This window comes from Amphiprion ocellaris, chromosome 12 (genome assembly GCF_022539595.1).
Source record: "Amphiprion ocellaris isolate individual 3 ecotype Okinawa chromosome 12, ASM2253959v1, whole genome shotgun sequence".
Taxonomy (NCBI): Eukaryota; Metazoa; Chordata; class Actinopteri; family Pomacentridae; genus Amphiprion; species Amphiprion ocellaris.
This window is the reverse complement of record NC_072777.1, coordinates 24,935,298-24,961,222: the sequence shown is the minus strand read 5'-3', so window position 1 is coordinate 24,961,222 and position 25,925 is coordinate 24,935,298. Positions and strand designations below refer to the sequence as shown.

General features: G+C 40.8%; 1 protein-coding gene across 2 annotated transcripts in view; it reads right to left on the bottom strand.

The window, feature by feature from the left end:
- The window catches only part of bach2b (BTB and CNC homology 1, basic leucine zipper transcription factor 2b), a 107,800-nt gene that overhangs the window by 69,503 nt on the left and 12,372 nt on the right, over nucleotides 1-25,925 (bottom strand). The window contains exon 2 of one of the 2 annotated variants that reach the window (XM_023266443.3): nucleotides 19,659-19,801. The exons of the other annotated variant lie outside the window; for it this stretch is intronic. Within the exon in view, the coding sequence (XP_023122211.2) occupies nucleotides 19,659-19,697 (39 nt within the window). The 5' untranslated portion in view covers nucleotides 19,698-19,801. The remainder of the gene's footprint in view (nucleotides 1-19,658; nucleotides 19,802-25,925) is intronic. 2 annotated transcript variants of the gene reach the window in all.

The following is a 25,925-nucleotide window of genomic DNA, read 5'->3' as shown; positions in this document are numbered from 1 at the left end:
TGGGGACACTTAGAAAATGCTGCATTTTTGTGCAATAAATAATCAAAGAAACTTAATTTTTCTTTTTTTATTTGTTAGAAATAATGGCATAATAATAACTTTGCTATACTGCACAGTTTATTTGAGCTCTTTCTTCTTGTAATCATGGTTGTGCTAGAGGTGCATGATGTCATATCGCAGTGAAAATGAGCCCACAGTGAGTAAAATTGTGACATGAGCAAAAAATACCCTGAAACTGCTGAAGGTTTGGAGAGGAAACAGCTTCTACTTTACCGTAACGTTAGTCATGAGATTGCTTTTCTTTATCGGATTAGAACTGGTTTCCAAAATATCCGCAATATCACAAATTGTGCCCCTTGGTATTAAACCCTGTCAGTCAAATCTAAATCAAACAGATCTTTGACTGAGGGGACCTTTATTAAAACGTGATTTCAGGGGTTAAAAATAGCCTGAGAGGAGGGATGTTTGGCAGTGTAAGGTGAAGCTGACGATGAACACATCTCGGAGCTGTGAGTCCACATGACTGTGGATCTGAGAGTCCGAGTGGGAGCAGCAGCGTGTGACACGGGAACACGGTGGCCCGGCTCTTTCTTCCTGTGCCCTGCTGGCCCTCTGCCTGGACTGTGTCACTCAGTCGTGTTGCCTTTCAGCCTCGCCTCTGACATCAGCGAGGTGCCGGCTCGCTGTCTAACTGCCGCTCGGCCTATCTAGGGTTTCACGTGAAGCAAGGTGTAGTAGGAGGATGATTGGACCTCTGATGTCTGGCGGGTCACAGTATCTCCTGGAGCTAAAAATACACCCCTCGTGTGTCCGCCGTCATACGTGTGCGGAGGGAAGCCCGTGGAGGGCCGGGCGGAGGTTCACCACCGGTTTCTTGATTACGGAAAAACAAATTAGAGCCGTCGCTGAGCCGTCTGGGGGAAACAACAAACCCCAAAGTGTGCCAGTGGAGATGTCACATTGATGGCTCACTCCTCGAGCGGGTTTTTCATTCAGATCACGCCTTCATTCGAGCAGCAGTTGGAGGACTTTTAAGTATGGAACGGCAGAATGTGATCATTCACATCAAGCAGGTGTACTCCACACACACAGAGTTGACTTGCCTCCTTAAATACACACCTGGTTAATTATTCACAGCCCTGAGGGTCTGCCGTCTAGCAGGGTAGCTGCCTGCGTAAGAACCTGTCTTTCCTGATATTATCTCTCAAGACTTCGTTATTCTGGGCGCAGAGTCAACGGCAGGAGCGTCATCAGAATATTTTTTTTTTTTTGGTTTCTAGGAAGGGAGGGGAGGAAAGGGGTTACAGAGCAGTTAAACCGACAAACCTGGGCGATGGGGCGTCTAGGTAAACGAGGCCTCCGAGCACGAGGGCAGGGCCTGAGAGGCTCGCTGGAAACAGATGTCAAACAGGAACTTGTGTGTTTAACGTCTCCTCTGCAACAAGCTTCCTGGAGACGCGATATGCCTCGACAGGGGCCGGCCTGCAAACTGCTGCCTCATACTTCACCTCGGTCAGCCTGTGACCTACTTTCTGCTGGGATGTGGAAAGTCAAAACAAAAAGTACAAAAAAACAAAAGGAGCTCTCACTCTCTGTGTTGATTTGGAAGGAAGGCTTTGCAGAATATCTTAAGGGCAGTGTCGGTCTTTTCTAGCCACTCCTTGCCCCCGAGCAAAAACACAGACGGAGTTCAAATGTCATTTAAGGGAAATGTGATGATATTACTGTACAGCCACAAAAAAGTAGCTTTTTTTAAAAAAAAATCAGAGGCTTGCTAGTTAAAGAGCATGACAAATATCAGTACAAAGGCAACACTGAGCAAAGTTTAGAGTGTTTAAGGGTCAATAATGATAATGTGGGAACTGGCTGTTTTTCAGCTGAACTCAACTGACTCTTGATCAGCAGCATTTTTAAAGTCCTGGAGCTTAATATGAAGCTTTTTTGTGCTGCTGATACCAGCTTCTATGCCATCGGCATCGCCACAAACCAGACTTTTTGAGGTTACATGCTACAGTCCTTGACCTGCAGACCTCCCTGTTTAATGTGTTCTAAGATCCAGTAAGACAAAATGTGTGTCCTGCACAAGCACACTGTCCTACTTACTTATTTTACTTATTCAGTGTTATTTTTCCTTTGGAGGCTGTTTTCTTTGAATTATGCAAAGCACATTAAATCGCCTCTATGTACAACATGAGCTTCAAACATAAACTTGCTCTGCCGACAGCGATCATCCTGAGCATCTTGCTCAAAAGTTAAGAGTTTAAATTGCATTCTTAGAGCTTATTTCTCCTTTGACAGCAGACAAAATCACTATACATCCACCATACTGTCTACATTATGGTGAAACATGGAGATATCCTGTATCTTCCATGCTGATGCTGCTGCCATTAAACCACTGTGGATCATTTGATTTAGTACTCAGAACTTTTCACACTCTCCTTGATGAGTTATATGAAAAGGTTGGATGATTATCACTGACATGTAGAATGTATTACTAGACCTGTGTCTCCTTTAGAAGGCTTTGTTTTCTAAGCTGCCAGGACACTGAAGTTCTATAGTTGAGATCAGACTTAGTAACCTTGACACCAGATCACACAGGAGACTCAGAGCTTTACTAGTTTGTCAAAATATTTCTTGATGCTTTAACTGAAGGTGTGAACATATGGGGTGAATCATTGTCACTGTTCTTGTGTAACTTGTTCAGAAATCTTGTTCTATGAGAGAATGACACTTGCAGAGCAAATAAATCTGAACTGTGCAGATAATGAAAAAGACAAGGGTTCTGTCTGAATCCAGGATCAAATCCATGCAATAAACTAAGATAAAAAACCCTTTTTTCTCATGAAAAGACTGACATGAGGAAGGCTGTGTCTCCTACACTTCATGTAAGGCACTTGAGTCAGAGATAAAAGATGATAAAATTAAACTGAAATAAATAATATGAATCTGAGTTCACTTGTGATCCAAGAATTTCCTTGTGGATGCAGAACAGAATTAATTACTTTAACTTTATCTAAATTAACAGAAATAAAAACTTGAGAGTTGCAATTATCTAAAATAATGTAATACTGTAACTTGGAATAAATTAGGAGAAGTAAAAGATTTTAAATTGAATATGATGAAGAAATTAAGATAAGTTGCCTACAATAAAATTCTACTTTTTTTTACACTGCAATGCTATTAGCTATACACCAGTACAGCACTAAGAGACGACAAATATTTTAGATCAGAAGACAAGTTTGAAATGCAAAGCAGCTATCTGAGCCCGACATTATGGTTTAATAAAGTAATTTCATAATAGAGTGATCTGTTTACTTGCATGTCTCAGCAAACGGTTTGAGTGAACCCCAGATCTCGGCTCAGTTCATGTGAGAATTAGGGCAAAGGTCCGTTGGGTAAACTCTGGCACTATCTGTGTGGACTTTGTGGATGTTTCCCATCAGCTCAGCTCTGTCTGCTTGTTCTGACTGATAACCCACCTCGAGCAAAGGCAAGGTTAGCAGTGTCACAGCTGGACAGGCTTAGAGTCAGTTTCTCTGTGGCACTGAACATCTGGCCTCACCTGGTTTATACACATACCGAGTCTGGACACACCTGCTCACAACTGCAAACTACCAGCTTCATTTTCATTGATTTCTGCTTTCTACTAACAAATAATTATGTAAGTTGAACGCATGCATTTAGATAGAATAAATACTTCAGTGAACACAAAGTAACGCCTTTCTACATAACCACAGGCAGCAGTACAGCTGATCAGACTGACAGGAGACCTCTGCGGTACAAAAACACCACAGCAATAAATAAATTAACTGACAAAGTCTTACAAACAACTAGAACAGGCAGAAAAATGTGATTGTTTCTTAGCATTAGTCTCACTGGAGATGCAAGTGTATTGGAATTTAAAATATATTTCTTCAATATTGTTGTTTTTTTCCCAAGATATATGAGTTTTTGCAGTAATGACAGATTCTTCTTAACAGTAACAGTCGATCTGTGGATTAACTGGTCAGTGACTTGCCTGAAATTTTCTTAAAACTAGCAAACATTTGCTGCCTCCACCTTCTCAAATGTTGAGATTCCTGTTTGTCAGAATTATTTGCTTGCTTTTGGACTGTCAGACAAACAAAATAGGCACAAAGTAAAAATGTATACAAGAATTTAGTGGAACCAGTCATCTTTTCTCATGAACCTAACACTGTTTTTAATTTCAATTTAATTCAACCCAGAAGACTTCATTATTTTTCTTGATTTGCCGAATGAATGAATTCTTGACAGTTCAGTCAATTTAATGAATTAATCAACAAAAACTAGCACATTATCAGACTTCCCAGCATGAAAATTAAACTCTCCATAGACCCTATTTTCTCCTTTTTGTAGTTTTAAAACAAAGTTGCTGTGTGTCTGTCCTGGTTGTTTCTTTACATTATCTAAAAAAAAAAACTGCTATGAAGGTTGGTAATGAATTTTTTCCCCACATTTAGCTAACTCAACTGGTTTTCCATTTATTAAACTTGTAAGACAACTTTGAACTAATTAACCTGAATAATTTAACCTGAGTTCAGCTAACTCATATTTTAGTGCAACAAGGGAACTTGTGTTTTAAGTTGTGGCGATGAGGTTGCAGACTGAAACGAGTGAATATCCTGAATATAAATAGCTCATTCTAAGGTAAAGAAAACACAGAACTTCTTATTTTCAGGTGAATACACACTAGAGAAATCATAATTTCTGCCACAGAACCACCTAAATCCTACACACTGGACCTTTAGTAGAATAATTGATAAAATATGGAAGCCACTCATGCACTTAAACTCCCTATTGACATTAGTAAGCAGTAAAAACACTGATTAAATTATTTATTCTGTGATATAATGTAATTATGGTCGGATATAAGACTTTATTAATGTACTTGTCAAGTGTTAGATGCTTCCTGTGGACACTTAAAAATCAATAAATCAATAGATTTGATATTTTCATTTAAATTGTTAAATATTCAAAACACTATTAAAAAATGTTAAAATCTATTAAAATGTCCCCAAAACTGCTTACAGCTACATAAGTGCTTCTAATAAACAATGCATTAAATGGTAGGTGATGTTAAATGCTAAAGACTTGTAAAGTAAAAATTTCAGTCCTAAACTTACAGTATCAATTAACAAGAAGAAACAAAAACATGAATATTTACGAGCCAATTAATCAAATAATATTCACTGCCATTTTCCAATCAACAGTTTTTCATGGGATACACATGTGAGAGTAAGTTTTCAATGAGAGTTGCATCGAGGTTCATTTGCATCCACTTGTTTATTTCTCGCTCCCTTCAAACAAATGTCCATGGGATCTGTTTGCTGGTATTTGAGACATCCTGTTAACTAACAGACAAACCAACATAATCTCTTTGGTGGAGGTAAGGGAAAAACAGACGCAGCAGCGCATGTAAGCGTACGGAAGCTGCTGCTATAATGTGTCGGCCGGTGACACGGATCACTCTAGCAGCCAGATGAAGGTGATAAAGTGAGCAGGAGTGGCGCCCCGCTGATCACATCCAGGCTGGCTGCTGCTGACGTGAGAACGGCTTGTTCCTCTACGTCTTCACGGCTGCTCATTCAATATCCACGATCAAGTGAGCCTCCAGTGCAGAACACACACACCGAGCATCAGAGCACAAAAGCAGTCAGTCCAACATTGTCTTTTTTTATCTTATAAGAGTAAACATCTTGTCTTGCTGTAATTTTCATCAGGATCTCCAGCCACTGCTGAGCTGCAGTCACATGAAGCCCGCTGACATTTCCCAGTAATCGTAATTGACAAGCAGAGTATCACTGACGAGACAAAACAAGGCAGCAAATTCCCACAGAGTCACGGATTATTGTTCTCTCATCAGATCAGTGGTCAGGGAGAAAGACTGAGGCGACCATTAATCATTACACCTCCTCTCCTGATGCTTCTCTCTAGCTGAAGACAGACTGATTTGCAGACATGAATTCTTTCGAACACTGTGGCATTTGGGCTGTCGAACTTGCTTGGTGTCTCTTACACAAATGACCCATAATTCAAATATGACAGGAGGAGTGGTGGAGGAGACGGAGAAGAAAAGAGAAAACAGATTTTACCGTTTAAGTCATAAAAATGACCACAGAGAACACTTTTCAGTAGGCAAAATAAAGACTTCTTGATTCTATGTATGCAGTCTGACAGCACCCAAACATAGTTGAAAATGACTAAACTTTTGGATGCTCTCTTCTTTCAGCATTTTTCTTGATATCTTTACCAAAAATAGTTGGATTAAGTAAAAACTTAGGTTGCTTTTTTTCCTATCCTTGGGTGGAAAGCACTGACATAACATCTTTTAGACTTTTATTAGAATGACGATGCGCCATCCAGACTGTTAAGAATATTTCAAGGACTCCTTCGCAGAACTGAGTGCAATCCATATGCTAGTTTTCTGCCAGCTTCTAGCTTCTGTTTTCTATGAGCCCTGCCATTAAGCATTTCTTTCTTTTTCCTTTCTGAGAAAGTTAATCTGGAGTTTACACGTCCACACTCAAAGATGAATGAGTATCTTGCTTCAACAAAGTTAAATTATTTTTCTATCAGTGCAGCAGGATGCACATCATATGTCACCCCAAATCAGAAGTGTAAATTCGATACAGAAACTAAAACAACAAGCCACTGACACTATTGTTACTGTACCGCTTGTAAAACGTTCAACTGCAACTTTATCAAATGTGACAACAGATCAGCACAGATCCTTTCAGATATGCAATGCAAAGGCATCTTGCTATGACTAATCTCTGGGTTTAGCCTAAACCATTTTACCAGGGGACTTATTTTAATCCAGATCTTTCAAGGCAAAAGTCAGGGAACTAGTAAACACTATAGATTACATGTAAGACTATAACATAACAGACTCAAGACATGACTCACTAATGCGAGATGTGGACGGATACGTATCTGTGGCTGTTTTTAGGTCAGTATATTGTAACTCCCCTCGGCACAGAAAGGGAGCAGACACACCAGAACACCTCTGGTCACTTTTCTGTAAGTCAAGACAGTTGTACTACAGCAGATCGGTATTATTTGTGTATCACGTTCAACATGGTCTGAATGATGCAGTTGCACTGACAGACAGGCAGGCGTTTTTATGTATAGTGTTCCAACTGTGACCTCATCTCAGGCATCATTCAGAAGCAGCAGATGCCAGGATGAGAACCTGTGAGATAACCGGGGAATTATCCAGTATACTTAACGTTCTTCAGTGCCTACTCTCAGCCCTGTTATGTACTGCATTTCTTTCTGTAACAGATCTGGCATGACTGGATAAATCTGCAACAACATTAACTTTAAAGTCGCCCATGTCTGAATGACACAAAGCCACCACTGTAAAAGCAGCACCGTCACGTAACGCTCCGGTTTCACATAATTTCTCTATGAAACATGTGAAAGTGCCAACATACAGGCTTTCCAGGATGAGAACAGGAGTTACGCCTTATATACTCGCTACGATTGCTCAGGTTAAACCCCAGTTTAGATAACAGGGAAAAGATGAGCGACTGAAAAGCTTAACGAACACATGAACCTGTTTGAGGGGTCTTGGATTTAGAGGTCAGGTCAGATTCACTCCACAAACTAAGTAGTATTTATCGCAAAGGCCAAAGTGCATGTGGTACTTCCTGTACCCGGGCTGCTCTCCACACTCTGCAGCCTGACTCACACTCCCACTGACATTTGTTTTATTGCTCATCACGAGCTTATGACCTCAGCGCTCGCAGCTAGAGGGATAGCGGCAGGGTGACAGGGGTCAGGTGGGGGTTGGATCGGGTCGCTCGGGACATTGGCGAAGAGGCCGGGCAATGAGTGAGCGAAAAAAAAAAAGTGTCTGTCAATAATGAGGGGAGGGGAGGGGAGGAGTGAGCAAATGAGGAGCACTGGGGTAGGTTGAAGAACAAAACAGTGAGGAAAGTGGGAGGGAGAAGGTGGGACAGACTGGCCAGGGTGGAAGTGGCTGACTCAGACGGGGTTCACCGAGTTCAGCTAGTAAATAAGTGACTGACTCCTCCGAGCACATTCCAAGGCTCCACCTCACCCTCCCGCCCAGCGTCTTCTCAGGGGGATTCCTGGGGTTTCTGGGGCTGCTCTCCGACTCCGTGTGTCAACATTTCCAGACCCCGCTGCCAGCAGTGGGGGTGGGAGGGCTTTGCTGCTGCGTGGCTCATTCACTTATAGCGTGTTTGCTGCACAAGAAGAAGAGGAAGGTCCCCGTAACGCCCGCCCTCATCCCCTAACAAAAACATCCTGAGGGTCCCTGTCAAATCAGCCTCTTCCCCTCCCCTATAAACCCCACCACACACACAGCGCTGCAGCACACTGACTTTCACACTCCTATTCAGCCAGAGAAAAATATTTCTCACAGCTAAACATGGCTGTCAGTTGTATATGCAGATTAATACACCCCTGAAGCAATGCAGAATCTGGCCGTGGCACCATCTGCCTCAGCTTTTGCTAATCACCTCAGCCAGATGGGTTAGCAGATCTTTAGGAAGCCTGTTTTTCTGCACAACAAAAATGTGACATATCGGGCGATAAGACAGAAACCGGCACTGCTGTATTATTATTATTTTTAATCCTAAAATAAAAAAGCAGTGTTAGTGCCTCTGAGCAATCCCAGATGATAGAACACAAAATTGCTGAGTGTCTCAGGTTTGAGACCCTATGTTGCCAACGAAACACCACAGGGGAATGTGTGTGAAGGGCAAGAAGGTAATATCGCTGCTTTACAATTCAACGGGTATTCTGAATCAGCTGCGCTTTCTCTGTGAAATCTGAGTCTCAGCACATCTGCTCCATATGAAGTCTTCGTCTTATCTGGATTTTTGCCACATCAGGAAAAACTGTGCGCGTGGTTATTTAGCTCTGCAGTGCAAATCATTTCATTTCTCTGATTGAAGTGGAAATTGAAGTTCTGCACTGCTACAGCCCGAATGACTCAATGAAGTGAAGCTTTCTAATTACATTTTTTTTTTTTGTGAGAATTCAGAAAGCCCTGGAGCTTCACTATTGGCAGGCCTGTTTATTTCAGATTTCAAACATGAGCTCCCGACAGGAGCTGGGTTGTTTTTGCGTTGCTGCGTGGAGATGGTCTATAGGTCGAGCATTCCTGAGCTGAGGCCTCAAATCCTGAGAACAGCGCCTGAAGTAAACTAGCTCCAAGACAATGGCGAAAGGTTGAAGGTGAGGAGAGTGGGGCCTTTGCTGCTACTAATATATTCCAAAGAGATTTCTAAAGTGCTCCACCGCCAATTGCCCCACATAATGGTTTCCATGGTGATGAGTCCTCAGAGCCAGGGCTATGGTACAGAAATGAACCAGCAGAACAATGACCCCAACTTCCACCACGTTACGGAACATTTTTCAGCGGGCTTCTTTTTCCGTTCTGTGTCAGAAGGTAAGTAAACTTCAATTTACAGAAAAGAAAATCCGCTTTTGTCCGTTGTTCCGTTTCCATCTCTGCTGTTCCCATTATTCCCATGGCTACAGCTCCAAACTTCCTAAAGCTTTTTTTTGTTTCTCTCCTTCCAGAGGCATCCTTTCAGCCTATGGTCTTGACAACACAGTTGGAATTTGCATGCATCAATAGTTTGGAAGAAAACAACATCCTTATAGACTCCACAAGCCTGGAGAACCGCAACCCTTTGGAGGGGTCATTTCGATTTCAGCAGGAGTAAGATAATTGGAAATTTTACATTATTGATTCGAAGTAGCACTCTACCTACTCTCTGGCTTCTTACAAGCTATTGATGTATTTATGGGCGTGTTTCATCAATAATCCTTGAGCAATTGTACATTTTTCACTGTTAATTAATGTTAAACTCAATGATCCACAACATCGTTTACCAGAAAGAGAACAGAGCAAAGGAAAGATTCCCACTTTTTGGAGAAAAGCTACATAGCTGGAGGCGAGGGGGTGCTAGCAACATGCGTGTGCTCCGAGTGCCATACTGACCACAGACATTGCTTTGACATCCACGACACCCATCATGCCTTCTTTGGATGGAGGCTCTGTGAACAGTACTGATAGCTGGGGGTGACCAGAAGCCTGGTCACAGGATACACAACATGCTACGCAAACTGCGAGAGGTCGGTTTACCCGTCATAGTTAGTACTACTCCTCCTCTTGTGAGGACAGTTGTGTAATGAAAAAATAACCCTGATGATGTAATAACAATGTTTTGAGGATTATCTTGGCTTGTGCGCGCAGCATCAAATTTCTAAGAGAAAACGCTGTGATACAAATTGGGTCTGCGGAGTCAGAATAACACAAATGTTTTGGGAGCTTTGTGAGGAGGGCTTTTTCCTGCCACTTGTGGAACTTTATGACTCCTAACCTGAAGCTTCCCATAAGCTGGAACCTTATGAGAAGTTACAGGGCAAAGGTGGCCAGTTCTGCTCTGCTTTTTCACTGTGTTTCACAAACTGGGAAATATGTGTTTGACAAGGAAACTCGCTTTGGACGCATATCATTAAAAAGTCAAAAACTCGGCAAGAGCTGTCATACTCATCATTTAAAAAGTTTAAAAAGTCCTTGTCTATGAGTAGTAGTGAAACAGTGGTTACCGCAATGTTGTGTTTATTGTAGTTGTGTGATGACACAGCTTGGCGCTCATAACTCTGACTGTCAGTTGGCTATTTGTCAGCAGCTCAAATTTCCATGTTAAACTTTACCTAAGTTGCTGCACAACGTTGCCCTTTTAACTGTAATAGTGGCCTTATTGAAAGGTGGTTATCTTGCATTGTAGAAAATATAGAAAACCACACTAAGCTGTATTATTATTATTTTAATAATCACTCATTTGTTTATGCAATGTATTAGTCAAAATTCTTCAGTTCTATCTTCTCAAATGTGAAGCTTTGCTGATTTTAAGCTGAAGAAACACTGACAAATAAATCAATTCTGAAATTAGCTGCAGCCCACATCTCAGAGTAATGGTTCAAAATTAATGACAACCCTCTTTACCTCTGCCCTTTTTGACCAACTCTGCTGACTGATTTTCCTCAGATCTCCAGGAGCTTGTTTAGGCAGTCTAAAGCATGACTCACCTATGTCCTGATTGGAGCTTTCAAGATCACTGGTGAACTCATCCAGCACAATGACAACTTTTACAGTACATCCCAGAGTAATACTGTTCAGTAGTTAAACATGTCCAACAATACTTATACAAATGTTTATGTATGCCATCCTTTCCTATTCTGTCATGAAGGTACATGGCAGCACAGAAGCTTATAGTTCACAGAGACAAGTCGCACATGCACAGACGGACGATATACAGCCTCTCGACAGTTCTAACGGGAGTGAGAAGACAGCCTATAATGGAATCTAAAAAACGCTTGTGCAGGGCTCATTAAAGCTGCCCTGTGCGCTTGGTCATTAACTCTCTTCTTGTGTGACCTTCATCGCTCAAGGTGGGCTGGAATGGGTTGCAGCCTTGTTTCCAACACGATTCAGAACACCCCGCGAAGACAGACCACGCTGATTTATGTCCTGCGAGAGTGTTGCAGCTTTTTATAGGCCATAAAAATTATTAACCCACTGAATGTCCTCTAAACAGTCTAATTCCACAACAGAAAATACCTGCGAAGTGAAAAGCCAGAGCATGCTCCTTTACAGCTAACACTGGTGCTGAATGAGGAAGTTAATATAAAACAGAAACTAATTTCCTTTTCTTGGAGTCATTTTCAGAACCGAGCTGCACTAAGAGGACATCACTGCCACTGGCTACCAGCCATGAAGTCAACATTGAACCTGATAGTAGCATCCCATGCTGATCCAACTCCAAAATTAGCTTAGATTAAATTATTGATGCCAGATAGACATGCTTTCCCTCTCTGTCTTTAGCTGCACAGCAAGACTGAGCCACATTAGCACCTCCGTAAGCTGCATGAGACACTGGAATGAATGCAAATTTGTGCCCACAGTAACACTGTTTTCAACTGATGTTTAGGGGTAATATATATAATTTTCACCAAACTTAATTTAGTATGTTAGCATGCTAATATTTGTGAATTAAATGAAATTGCATTAGTTTTGCACGATGTCAAACAGTTTTCATTATGTGACTTGCACGGAGAATCAAAAAAGTGTTACAACACATCCATATGGAAAAATATATGAACATCTGTCACAAAATCCACGACAATTCACCCAAGAATTGTTGTGAAACGATCTAATTTAAAATCCAAAGTGCCAACCTCATGGAAAAGTCAGAGCTGTAAATGTTTGCCCATGCAGAGGTTTTGCGGATATTCCAGTCAGGGACAAACCTACTGACATTATAATACTTTGGACTTTGCCACCACTGTGGCTAAAACCAAAATGTAAAAACAGAAAATCGAAAATTTGAGACTGGCACCACAAAACCATCCTTAATCATAGCACTTTTCTCTGCATTGATATTGAACTGAAAGCTGAGCCAACACTTCAGCGTGTGTCAACACAAAGCCTAGAAATGGAAAAGTGTCTACCATACTATCCATCTTTGTAGCTTTTAGTAGTTAATGCAGCTATGTGACTACAGTTTTTACCGTGGTGCTGGAACAAAAAGTAGATTTTTTAACAATCAAAAATATGCCTGGATAAACAAACAAAAAAAACGATTACTTATTGAGCAGAACTGTAGAATATCAGGTCCTAGCTTCTCAGATATAAAGATTTGTTGCTTTTTTGCTGTTTTACATGGTTTTGAAATTGTAAAATATTCAATCCTTTGTGACTGTTTAGAAATTAAATGATCAATTAACTGATTTACAGAAATCAGCAACTTCATTCTTTGTGATATCATTAGTTGCAGCCCTGAGAGTATCTACCGTAAGAGATTTAAGTTTCATTCCTGTAAGTCGATATCAAAGGTGTGATGCACAGACGTACTGTATTCTTTCAGGTATGAAGCTACAGCACACTCCTACTTCTGTACTGCATAACTTCAAGACAACCGCTCATACTGTAACGCTGCGATGCTAAATACCAGACTGACATGTCAAATCCAGACCTCCCTGCAGGGCAATGAACTCAAAACATGCATCTGTCAGAGGAGCCAGTCCAGCCGCAAGAAGACAGCATGAAGAGAACGAGTGCAAACAGCATTCAGGGGATGGAAAAACAATCCAGTCTGATCATGCAGATTAGAAGGTCAAACTCTGACTGAAACTTGCCTCTTTTCACTGTTTTTTTATTCGCCTGTGGTAGGTTTGTCTACTAAAATGTCCCGTCTTGTCCGGAGTGTGACAATGGTCCTGGGATGAGCTGGCAGGCTTCACATCCCTCCCCCCACTGGCAAGGGCCGGCAGTGTATTAAAATAAATCTGTGCACACGTCCCACCCCAACATGCTCGCTAGACATTACCTTATACAAGGCTAGCACCGGCATGTTCTGCTGTCTGCTGGCCTGCGAGGAGATTTTAGCTCCCCTGCTGCCCCTGGCCTCAATTCCACCCGCCTCATTTACCCCTACGGCCCCCCCCGCCTCTACCTTCAGCCCCCACCCCTCCCCTGTTTCTGTATACATGATCTCACATGACTCAACAAAACCCCAGTCCTGGAGCAGGGCTGTCCAGAGCTTTTTTTTTCCCCAAGAGGGGAGGAAAAGATTGACTTTGTGGAAGGGACCTGGAGCGCTGCCCTCAACTTGTCAGGCCTGATGGATTTTGGCTAAAAATAAAAGCAAAAAGGGGCCCTTGAGAGGCGGATGAATGAACTCAGCGGTGCTCCTCCCCACTAACCGAGCAGCGGCATCGCGCAGCGTCTGCGGGTCCCCGACGTTTGAAAAACAGGGATGGTGTGTGCACGGCCCAGAGAGCACTGTGTTTCACAAACAAAACATCCCCTCTTCCATGTGTGGCGGGGGAGAGTCGCTGGAGGAGAACAGCAAATGCGAGACGAGCCAAGTGAGTGGGAATTCCTGCGCTCACCCCTCCTCTCCCCTCCGTTACGCCGCCCCACGCACATTCCCCCGCCACATTCATAGCAGCAAAAAAATCAGAGCAAAACAGAGCAGCAGCAGTAGGCTGGAGAGGAGGGTCATAACCCAACCCAAACAAATACAGCAGCAGACGAGTCTGTGGGCTTCTGCCTCGAGGAGATTAAGTCTTGTTCTGATCAGTCACTAGACCTCTAAACTCCATACATGTCACTTTCCAAAAGTCTCTTACAAACGCAAAAAATTTTGCAACTTTCTATACGTCTTCCTCTCTTGAACCTGTTGAACCATGGGCTGCTTTGGTTCAGTTTTCTTTCTTTATGGGCTTATAGTATATTAAGTCCATGTCATTTATAGAATAAGTTCAGCCTCTCACAAGTACCATAAGTATGAGGGTGTCTTTGTTTAAAAAGTTCAGTAAAAACCTATTATTAGTTCCTGTTTGCTCTGCAATGGGTGTACTGAAAGCAATCACCGGGATTGCATTTGCACATTTTCTAACTGAAATCTACTTTGTGATTTTAGTGGCAGTGAGTGGGGAGTACAACATCCTTCTGTTGTGATTTGGGTGTGTTTTTGATGCAGATTAATGAGGTATTTTGCAACTTTTGTAACCGACAACAGCAATGTTATGCAGCGACTGGCCAGGTGTGTGCTGATAAGAAAGTGGGAGGATTTTTTTTCATTCTTCACACAATCCAATGCAACTCCATGGATGTCTTCAAGGACAGAATGTCTCAAAGTGTACGTGATGTCATTGTTATTCATTTCACCTTAATTTGTAGGCATTCAGAAAAAAGTGTGACACTGTGTACACACTGTAATCGCGTTACTATAGGGACACTGCAGCTTTTGAACGAACTGATAATACCATAAATGCACGGACCGTCACTTGCTTACACAGTGACCTCGGTGCAAGGCCCCTTTAAGTATTCCTTTACTGTTGGCCATATGTGAAGCTCATACGAGGGCTGCACGGGTGTTCCAGACTGCCATCTGGATCCTATCAGAGACCACAAATACAGACGCAGTGAAAGCGCTTGGTAGCAGCGCGGGCTAATGAATGGGAAGAGCACATTTTCAGCCGCTGCAACAGGTCGGCAGCAGGCGTGGGCTTTACCTCGCCTCACGCACACACACACACACACACACACACACACACACACACACACACACACACACACACACACACACACACACGAAGCCGAGGGACGGATCGATTGTCAGGGAGAGGTTCCGCCTCACCTCGCCTCCCACGCTATCCGAGAGTGTCCTGAAATATCCCTCCCCATTGAACAAAAGAACAAAATGGCAAGAGGTGATACATGATACAGCAGGGTTAAAAATAGACTCTGTGCTGACGGATTGGGCAGTGTTTCATGACCTCCACATCGTGCTCTTGGTTTACACCCTGAGCTGCTATCCTGCAGACTCAGACTCAACCCGGGATTTAAAAAAAACAAACAAAAAAAAACAAAACAAAAAAAAAAACAAGGCTAGGCATTTTTTTCCACCACTTATAGATGCAGAAATAGGATCAGCAAGCCTCACTTCCATAAGCATTTTATGTGGCCTGGAACTTGAGAACAGGGAGAATCAAACGTTCTCACGCATGTCAAAAGCACACAGCGTCCTGTTTTGGGGATTCAGAGGGTCTTGTGGTATGTGAAGCATAAATGATCTTCCTGAGAAGACACAGAAGTCCACCTTTTCAAGGGGAGGATATCTCTTTTGTTTTGAATGTCACCGCACACGCCATACTACACTGAGGATCATCAAAACATTACATCACGCCGCAAAAATCCATGAGAGAAGCTGCGAGCTTTTCCAACTGTGGTTTGCTGCGCATCAATCAAAGCCTTGTGAGAAAAGAAGGGAATTAAGAGGAGAGGAGTCCTGAAAGCCACTTGTTTTCTTGCAAAGTGTTAACAGGCCGCTCGATTCACAGGATCAGACGTCTGAATCAGGCTCTGGAGGAGGTCTTTGCGCCAGGTCAGGCTAAAGATGAAAAATGCCTCAATGAGCAGGGACATTAACATATAACAACGTGTTGCTTTTGCTAAGAAAACTTGCAATTCTGTCTTTTTCCAATGACTTTTTGTACTGTACAATACTGTCTTGTCTCTTCTTTTAAACAAACAAACAAGCACATTTATGACCGAATGACTTTGTAAATCAAAGTCTGCTAAAGAGTGCCACTTATTCATACAGAATTGATTGATTCAAAGACATTCCAGAGGTATAATGGGAATAATTTCTCCCACTCTGTGTCATAAGTGCATGCAACATGCCTCAGAGTGACAGGAACAATAGCCTCTTTCACTGGCTGCACCAGGCTGGAGATGGGGAGGTGCATCATGGGAAGCAGACAGGCTCGTACAGTTGAGCGTGGATACTTCAGAGAGGCCTTGCAAAAACCCAGGCAACAAGCGACGGCACTTAAACTTCCAGACATGGGCCATGTGTGAATTATGTGCTTGGATTACTTGAGCTTTGTAAAACACACACCGCTGAGACTCTCCATCTGAATTAGAAGGCAGGCGGTTCACAGAACTCTAACAACTCCTGATCATATGTGAGAAAAAAACGAAGCGTGATCAAATGTTTTGGCGCTTGTTTTTGATCTACGAGCATGAACTGCTGTCTACATGTTGCGCCTTATTCAGTGATGTTGTAATTTCTTTCTTAACAATGTTGAAATAACTCCCTGCAGCAAGGATTTATTCTTAAGTACATTTGAAAGCTTAGCGGAGTCCCTTGACATCTGTATTCTGTTGCACAAACAAAAAGAAGGAATGCGTTGTGAAAGCTGTTTGGAGACAGGACAGTAATTTAACAATAAATTTACTTTTTTTCCTTTCTGTTCATCCCTGACTTCAGCTACAGTTTCCTTCTTTGTTTTCCAGTTTTTTCTAGATATACAACTAACAAGAGCACAAACAGGAAGCAGGAAGTCATTCAGGATTTTGACTTTCTGTCTGAAACTTTTCTTACACCCAAAGGAGGGATAATTAAGAAATGCCATATTTAGAAACTTAAAGAGAATAAATTAGAATTGTATTTAACCTTGCAAAGCTCAAATTTAAACTTAAATTTCTTCAACTGTCATAGTACACTACAGACTAGTCTGCATTGGAGTTGGGATTCTGTGGGATACAGTGCAAATCTCGAGACAGTTGTAACTTTTCTGTGGGTAGAATAAACTGCAGGTACCAAAATTTAGCACTTACTAGAAAGATGGAGTCAACAAATCAAGTTAAAATGAAGATAAAGATGTTTTTTTACAATACTAAAGCAAAGTAAGGCAAGTCTGAGATTTGGACAAATTTTTCAGTTCATAAGAACATTGAAATTAGTATTGGACCACAACAGGCACAAATCTTGCACGTTTGGGTTCTCCACTGTCAATGTAAGCTTTTTTTCCTGCACATATTAAACAAAATACTATCTACAATATATCAAATATGTATTTACTACCCTACAATATTGAATTCTTATGGATGTAAATATGATTTTGCTACATTATTACCAACAACAATGTATCTCTTTATTAATGTTTCACAATAAAATAATGTGTCTTGCCTGCAGGAAGGGAGCAGACACAAAATCAATGAAACTCTATATTGTGTGGGCATCAAGAGCGGACGCACACATCGCGGGATTAAGTTAACAGTCTGTACTACAGACTGAAACAAACGTGGACATGCATTTTCCACTCTTCTTGAATAGACATGCATGCCATCAAATTAGAAATTTAAGCTCAACATTTGTCAAGTTTGCGCTAAGTTTGTATTCCACTCAGAGTGCGGAAAAAGCAAGTCAAGTTCTCTAATGCGAGCACAGATTTCATGCTACAGAGCATTTTCCCAGCAGACATTTTGACCTGGAAGAGGAAAGGCGAAACACATTTTGTTAACAACAACTCAGTTCTATCAAGCATTTCAGTCGAGAATGACAGTAGATCAATATGCACATTACCAAGACTCTGTAAGCAACTCAAGTGAATGGAATGCAGTTATTTTTAATGTCTTTAAAAACAACTGTGCTTTTCCTGCTGTGGCAAGCCAACATGTCTGCTGTGAAACACCTGCTGAGTCAGAGCTGCGTCTGTGCCATATTGTGGAGAGAAGAGGAGGAGGAGGAGGAGGAGGAGGAGGAGGAAGAGGAGGAGGAGGAGGAGGAGGAGGGCGAGTTCGCTTCAGCTATCTGGCTTTAATGGATCCAGATGTGGATCAGCAGTCTATATGAAATGGAGTTAAGGGTCGGGTTTAATGCATACAGTCGTGGCCTCAAAACTGCCTGTTAGACTGTTGAGAGTGACTTCATACATAGTAACAAACTAGTTTTAGTTCTACTTTTAGTTTTCTTGTGCAGTCGAGTCAAATGAAAGAGGAAAACATCCTAAAAGACAATTAAAAGTCCTCATACTGGCTACATTTAAAGGGATTCACTTGTACTCAGTTCATCCATTCAAAAAAACATAGTCACACACTCGTGGAGCTACCGTGCAAGATGTTGGTCTGACCATTAATTTTTTTGTATTTGCAATCTCAGCCAATTAGGGGCACAAGTCGAACCAAACACCAAGGACATGTCAAGCTTTTTGATTTCAGCTTTACTCTCAGTCCAACCTGTTGGACAGTGGGAGGCCCAGGGCTCGTACGAGGCCAGAGCAGCATGCCACAGCCGCCAAAAGTAAAAGTATCAACGCTGAGCCGGTCTCAGGGCGTGACACACAGATGCCAGCGCTCCACGTGGTCTGGCCTGAGCGCTCTGACAACTTGTACTCCTACTACAGCGGCTTTAACTCCACTTACTTACACTAAGCCACAAACACTGGCTATGACACTGACAGCTCCAGGACAAAGGACGCTTTTGTGTTCGCTCGAAGGCTATTAAGAAAAGCTGGGATAAGAGTTGTGACTTTATGTACACACGCAAAGCACGTGAGAGTCGTGAGCAACATGCCACTTAACAAGAGTTATAGTTTCCCTTTAGCAAGCATTAATTCAGTGGAATATATAGCCTGGATCTATTCTTAGCCAGAAAGGGTTAAAGTGTAGGTTTGTTTCATTTATTGTGAAAATGAGTCAGTGGAGTTGGCAAAAATTACGAGGCTCGTTGAAAGACTGACACAGCCACTGGAGAGAAAGCTGGATTAATCATCATTATCAAGGCTACTACAGTCGCTACTCTAGCACCTGCAAAGGAAGTCTGAGAAGGAAGCTTTGTTTCCTTTGCAACAGTTAGTTATAAATGGAAATGCGAACATTGTCAAGAATTTATTAGTTTCGAACTATGTGGTTTTCTCTTGTTGTTCGACAACATATAGGCAACACCACCTGAGTCACAGAGCCTCCGAATGATCTAATTTAAAGGAAGATTATTGACTCCAAATGTATTTCTTTTTCACAGCAGAAAGAAATTAAAAGCAAGGCGTGTGAGTTTTGTTGCTGTTGAGCTGATAAAATATCTACTTCATTTTAAATACAGATAGATTGTAAATGTAAACAATCAGACAACAGCGCAGGCTGAACTTTTGTTTGTGTGTGTCACTGTGACAAATGTTTGCCTCGGCTTCACACAGCCTAACCACAACAGGAAAAAACAGCCTTCCTGCCAACAGAAAATGTTGTTTTGACATGTAAAAGCAAAAGTTGGAGTAAGTGCGGCGTTAGTTCTACTTACAGATTTGTCCTTCATCTTCGGGGGCTGATTAGTGATCATTTATCCACGAGTAGCGTGCGGACACATCTACATCACTTATCAGTCAGAAAGATGCGAGGTCAGATAGATGATTGGCAGGTCGGTGGAGCACGGGGAGGGCGTCCCTGCAGCGTGAACACAGGCCCTCCTATCATCCACAGTTACTCATCTTTTACTCACAGGAAAGCTAACATGTGCACCATCGTCATGTCAGACGTCTTTCACATGGAAGGAGTCCGAACAGATTTACAACAGTATAAACTATGAGATAATTGCACATTTGTAACTTTTAAGAAAATTCAGGTTTCTTATAACAGACATTTAAAAAAAACAGCTTTTGTACAAGAAACATAAAAGTACAAGATTAAAAAGTCTTGAAATCTCTTTGAAGTCAGGTTTTTATACAATCAAAAGTAACTGTAATGAAGGTAAACCAGTGAAAATATAAAAATCTTTTTTTTAGTTTAGCACAGGTTTTCCTGCATATTCTTAAAACAAAAAACAGCAATAAAAGGACAAAAAAACGTTCCTGTTCCTAAGTTTTTTGTTAAAGTAAAGACGCATGAAGCTTCAACTGGACAGACTGAAGCTGAGGTGTGAAAGCTTGTTCTTGATTTTTGAAAACTGTAGTTTGATTTAACGACAACAGCGACAATAAATCTGAGGGAGTTTGCTCAGCTCTAGGTGGAATTTGCTGAAGAAGAAACTTAAAAAGCTATTGAAAGTCATGGAAACAGCCAACAAGAGGATCTTCATTTATGATCTGTTCAATTTAAGTTTAATGAAATTAAAATTAGTTTTTATTGTACTTCAGTTCAATTTTGTTTTTTTTCCAGTACAATTTCCTTAATACTTACTATTCATTGCAAGGCTTTTTATGCTACACATAACTTTAAGTACATAAATGTATCTAAAGTTTTGTGCTCTTTTTTTCTTGATTTCCAGATTCAGCCAAAACTCTCACATCACCGTCTTTGCTCTTAAACAGATAAACATCTTACTTCTCTTACTATCTCTGACAAAATTACAGCAGCTTACAGATTTCACAGAAAATGACTATTTGATTACTGATTTTTCATTCATGCAGCATAAATACAAACCTTTAATTTTGTAAAACAAACTTCAAATTATTGGAAAATGAGTATCTTTGAGTTTTTGTACTGCAAAAACAAGAATTTCAATTTACAAACTATTCAACATTGTACAGCCTAAATACCTAGAAAATTGCATTAAACAAAATCATTGTGCTATGTTCATTTTTATTTACAACGATAACTGATTTGTTAATAAAACCAATCATTAGCTACACATCTCAGTTTTAAAATCAAGCCAACTCGTTCACATGTTTTTGTAGAATCATGTTAATCAGCCTCATGTTGTCTGGCTCTAAAACATTTTTAAAGGATTCCTAAAACTTAAGGAACAAGTAGAACTGCACACTGACTCTGCTGGATGTTTTTGACAGAACAGATGAAGCAAAGATTCACATCACAGCTATCACAGAGTAGTTGAAATCCTTAGACAGTACAAGTAGCCCTGACTATAACGTGGTGAGAGCTAAGGGCACATTGTCTGTCTGAAATCTTTCGCTTTCACATTCAAATCAGCTGTGAAATCTTTCTTTTCTGCCACCAGAGTCGACTGATAAAAATCCAGCAGCTCGACCTGAGAGTGTGCTCGCAGCTGTGCGCTTGTCACATCATAATGGTCGGTGCAGCGAACTGATGAATCGCATTTAGGAAAATGTACAGAACAGAGAATGACAGATTAGCCTGTTTCTGGTCTGTCACTGATGGCCGCCTTCAAGAGCAGCATATTAATGCTCCTCTTGTATATCACGCTGAAGAAATATACATCACGGTGTTCAAACAGACTCAGCTATTAGAATCAGACTGAGCAGCACTTGCTAAGCATGATGAGAACCAATTTGCTTCCTTCCCCTCCAGACACAATCCCTGAGTGAGATGAAAGCCACGCTCCGCTACTGTAATCCATCTAAATGGCCGCTGCAGCAGCCTTTCATGCAGCCACCGCGACTGATCTCCACTCTCACTAACTCTCCCTTTGTTTCTCAACCTTTCTTCTTCTCTGCCTTCTATTGGAAAACCTCTGTAACTGGACCTTAAACGCATGCAACACTTTCTCCCAGAAAGGTGAACTTTTTTTTTCTTTTGTGGTTGTGACAGACAAAACTGCACATTCTCTTTTTTTTCTGCCTTTGGTTTTGACTCTCAAGTTAGCTGTGTGTTTAGGACAGTGGTGACCTGTGCAGTAATATTTAAAAATTGAAATTTGAACACCTATAATCTATTATTATTTAATACTGGTTGTGTCTAATTAGAATATTCTATAAATAAATGTTAACATCAATCAGGGATTAAGGAAGAACTGACAGGGCATCAAAAGATCTGTAAAAACAATATCAATGAACAAGTAAATTAAATTTAAGTAAGGTGGATATAACAAAACAGCTCACCAACTGAATATATGTTTAATATATATTATGTGCAAACCAAAATTGATCTGATATCAAAGGACTGCCCCACATGTCAGGTTTATAATCTTATTTACTTCTTTCATCAGAAACTTTTTTTCATGCTTGAGAAGTTTGCCTCAGAAATGTTTGAGATAGAGCTTTTTAAAATTTTAATATTTCGTTTTGTTTATTTGTGATCACGTGTAATCTGTTTGGCAACATAAACTAATAATAGATCTAACAATTAAGTCACAAAATTAGTGCAACAAATAACTACTTTCTTTAATTTACCAACCTGCCAATTATGGTCTTCTTTCCTTTTAAAAATGTCACAAAACAGAGAAAATGTCCTCCTTGTTTTTACCTTAACAGCAATGATATTTGAGAGGAAAATAGCAGCATATCCAAACAGTCCTGAAGCTATAAAAGCTTAGAAGCTGAAAACCGAAATCAGTTATCAAATAGTGGCTGATTAATTCCCTTTCGACTAAGTAAACACTGAGCTCTACATTCCTTATTAACAAACTTTTACAGGACAAGGCTGCAAAATAGATTAGTGAAATAAAGTCACTTTAATAATCAACAAAATATACTTAATTAATTAATTAGTCAAAAGAGATTATTAAGAGAGTCAAAAAAGATTATTAAGATTTCAGAAATTAGAAAAAAAGTATTTTCTTGAATCTGTCTTGAATATTTTATATTCAAATAAATTCAAGATATGAATTAAACAATTATTAAATGATCAGATTTCTTATTTTTCATTAAACACATTTGATTTAGCATTATTATTTAATGAAGTAGTAGTAGTAGCTTTAATTTATAATCAAAATGATGATGCAATAATGAACATTCATCTGTTTGCATTTGCTTAGAAAGGCATATGCAGAGAACTTTACATGCAGAAGTTACAAAATAGAAAGTAAATGTGCGTTAACACACACACCTGGAGGAACACAAAGAGTTCAAACACACACGCTCACATAGATGCTGATAAGCAGCTAGGGACGCTTCAAAATTGCCTGACTGCAAGCAGCCAATCAGCTCTGAAAAGAGTTATGATGTGGTGTCAAACCACTGACACCAAGATCCAACTCCCAGAAACAAGCAGAAAGAAATTCTCGTAAGGAAGTTTTATCATTACCACTTTAAGATCAAATCTAAAAGCTGTGGGAAACTGGTGTAAAAGTCAGAGGCAGGTAGCAGGCTGACAGGCGCCTCCTCTGTGCTGTTTTGACATGCCTGGCTGACGCAAATCTTGTGACTCAGTATCAACATTGGACCGTCCACAGCTCTGCCTGGTTGACCTTTCACCATCTGTCCTTAATGACACCGTGGGGGAGCATGTGACCGCTACAGGTACACAACAAGACTGTGCTTACTCACTGCAGACCAGAGGGAGACACAAGTGGACACCCACTGAACTGACCGTGAACTCCAATCGCACCGACGGCCGGTTTCCTTTACTGCTTTACAGTTTGTTTGGGTCGTTAAGGCGACACCGTCTGACTGCAAACACATAAGGGCTCAAACTTTTTTTTTTTGCTGTCGCTGTTTGTTGCCATAATTTATCTTCTCTGGATGTCACACTAGTTAAAACGGCATTTTTACTACAGGTTTTGCAAGAATGAAGAATGGCAGGCTATCAGATGTCAACATCCGCCATCCACCCATAAACCCTGTGCTCTGAGGTCATTTCCTCCAGTTGCTTTGGATTACATTCTCCCTCCTAACAAGGGACAGAATCATGGGATGAGCAGATCTGACACCTATTAATAGTCCTGCGAGGTATTGGTTTATTAAAATGTAAACAGGAAGTTAAGAAAATTATCCTTTTAAATAATGCATTTAACTCTGACTTTAACACTAAAACACATTTAAAAATGTTTCTCCTACATGATTAATTAAATTAAATGCCATTAAAAACCTACAGTTGAATGCAAAGCTTTTTTTTTTTGCAGTGAATGACGTACCACATTTGTGACCTGTATCAAAGTCACCAGGAGTTTGAGAAAATGTAAATTCATTGCATTTCAAGGAGTAGTGAAAAGTATTTCCTCATGTGCCGAACAATTTCATTTTGCTTGTACATATTTCCATTTTCTGCTACTTTACACTTCTACTCCTCCACATTCTAGAGGCAAATATTGCACTTTTTACTCCACTATGGGTTTTTTTTGTAACTTTAGTCACAGTTACTCTGCAGATTTAGTTTAATAAGACAAAACATAAACATATAAACCATAATGTAATATGACAAATTAAGATGAAACTTTATTGATCCTCGTGGGGAAACTCCCAAGCTAATTAGCAGTTAAACTGTGACAAGCACTTAAAGCACTTTTGTTAGCTCTAACATTCAAGTGACAAAAGTGACTTCTTTTGCATTACGAGGACTTTTAGTTGTGGCACTTTTAGTGTATTTCTATGCTAAAATCTTTGTACTTTTACTTAAATTTGAATTTAAATGTATGATTTTAACGTGTAACAGAACACTAAACTGTAGTATTAATACTTCTACTTAAATACAAGATCTAAGTACATCTTCCACATCCAGTTTTAAAGCATTATAGGCCTTTTACTGAATTAAACCAGACCACAATCTTCCCTAAACCTTACCAAAAATAGCTATTGCAACGGCAAACTGTATGCAGGCAGAGTTTTTACACAAAAAAGTAAACATGTCCTATGCAAGTAACTACTTGAAACACGGACCATCCAAAGGTGTCACTGAATACAACCTCAGAATACTTTAATACGGCAACAAATCCAATATCTGTAAAACAATATTTAGTCTACTGATGCACAGAAAGATCCACAACGCAGCTGACATGGAGGACCTTCTCAAAGTATGACTGGGCTACTACTCAGCATGTCGGCTGTGAACATGTCCTGGTGTGCTGGTATATGGATTTTATGGGCTCAGCAGAAACCTGGCTGATATGTATCCACAGTCAGATCACTACCCCATAGGAAGGGCAGGACTTATGGATTTAACCCAACACATAGGCTTTCATGTTTTCCATTCCACATCTGTGTGCAACAAACGGAAAACCCATTGGGGTGAACGTCATGCTCTCGGTTTTATGCTTCCAATTCACAGCTTTCTCTCACTGTAGAATTAATTTCCCTTTTTTCCCCCCCTCGCTCCTTTCTCCTGTGCCATGATTGGAAAAAAGGCCATCATGAGGAAAAGTACGAGGCACGGTGGGCCACTAAGTGCACAGACAGGATCTCCTCCTATGGCTGCCTGCTGCGAAATGGCAAAAAGCCACCGACGGCAAATCCTGCTGATCTCGTTGTAAGCTTACAGGTTTACAGTACAGCACGGGGGCTCGGTGCAGGAAGTGGGCACATTACTGCACTTCCACGCCCACAGCCTCCCCATTCCCTCCCACCACTACACCAACCACCTGTGCTGGTCTCACAGGATGCCCCCCTCCCCAGAAAGCCTCCTCTCCTACCCGACGCAAGCTCCTTTACAGCTGCACGTCTTTACCAAACCGCACGCTCAACGCGCTTTGTTCTTTTACACTCCACTGCCTCGACAACGTCATGAAGATTTGGTTTACTGTAAAAATGCCTCCAAATGCATGCCCTCGTTACAGGGTTAGTTTCCCTTACCAAAAAAAAAAATAAACTCATTCAACTCTAGTGGTATTTATGCATACAGATAGTTGTGGATTCACGTAATATCTGTTTTGAAGATTTCTGTCTTCATTACCATTATTTGTTGGAATTACTGTCCGTAAAAGAAGTTTACAGTCTGTTTC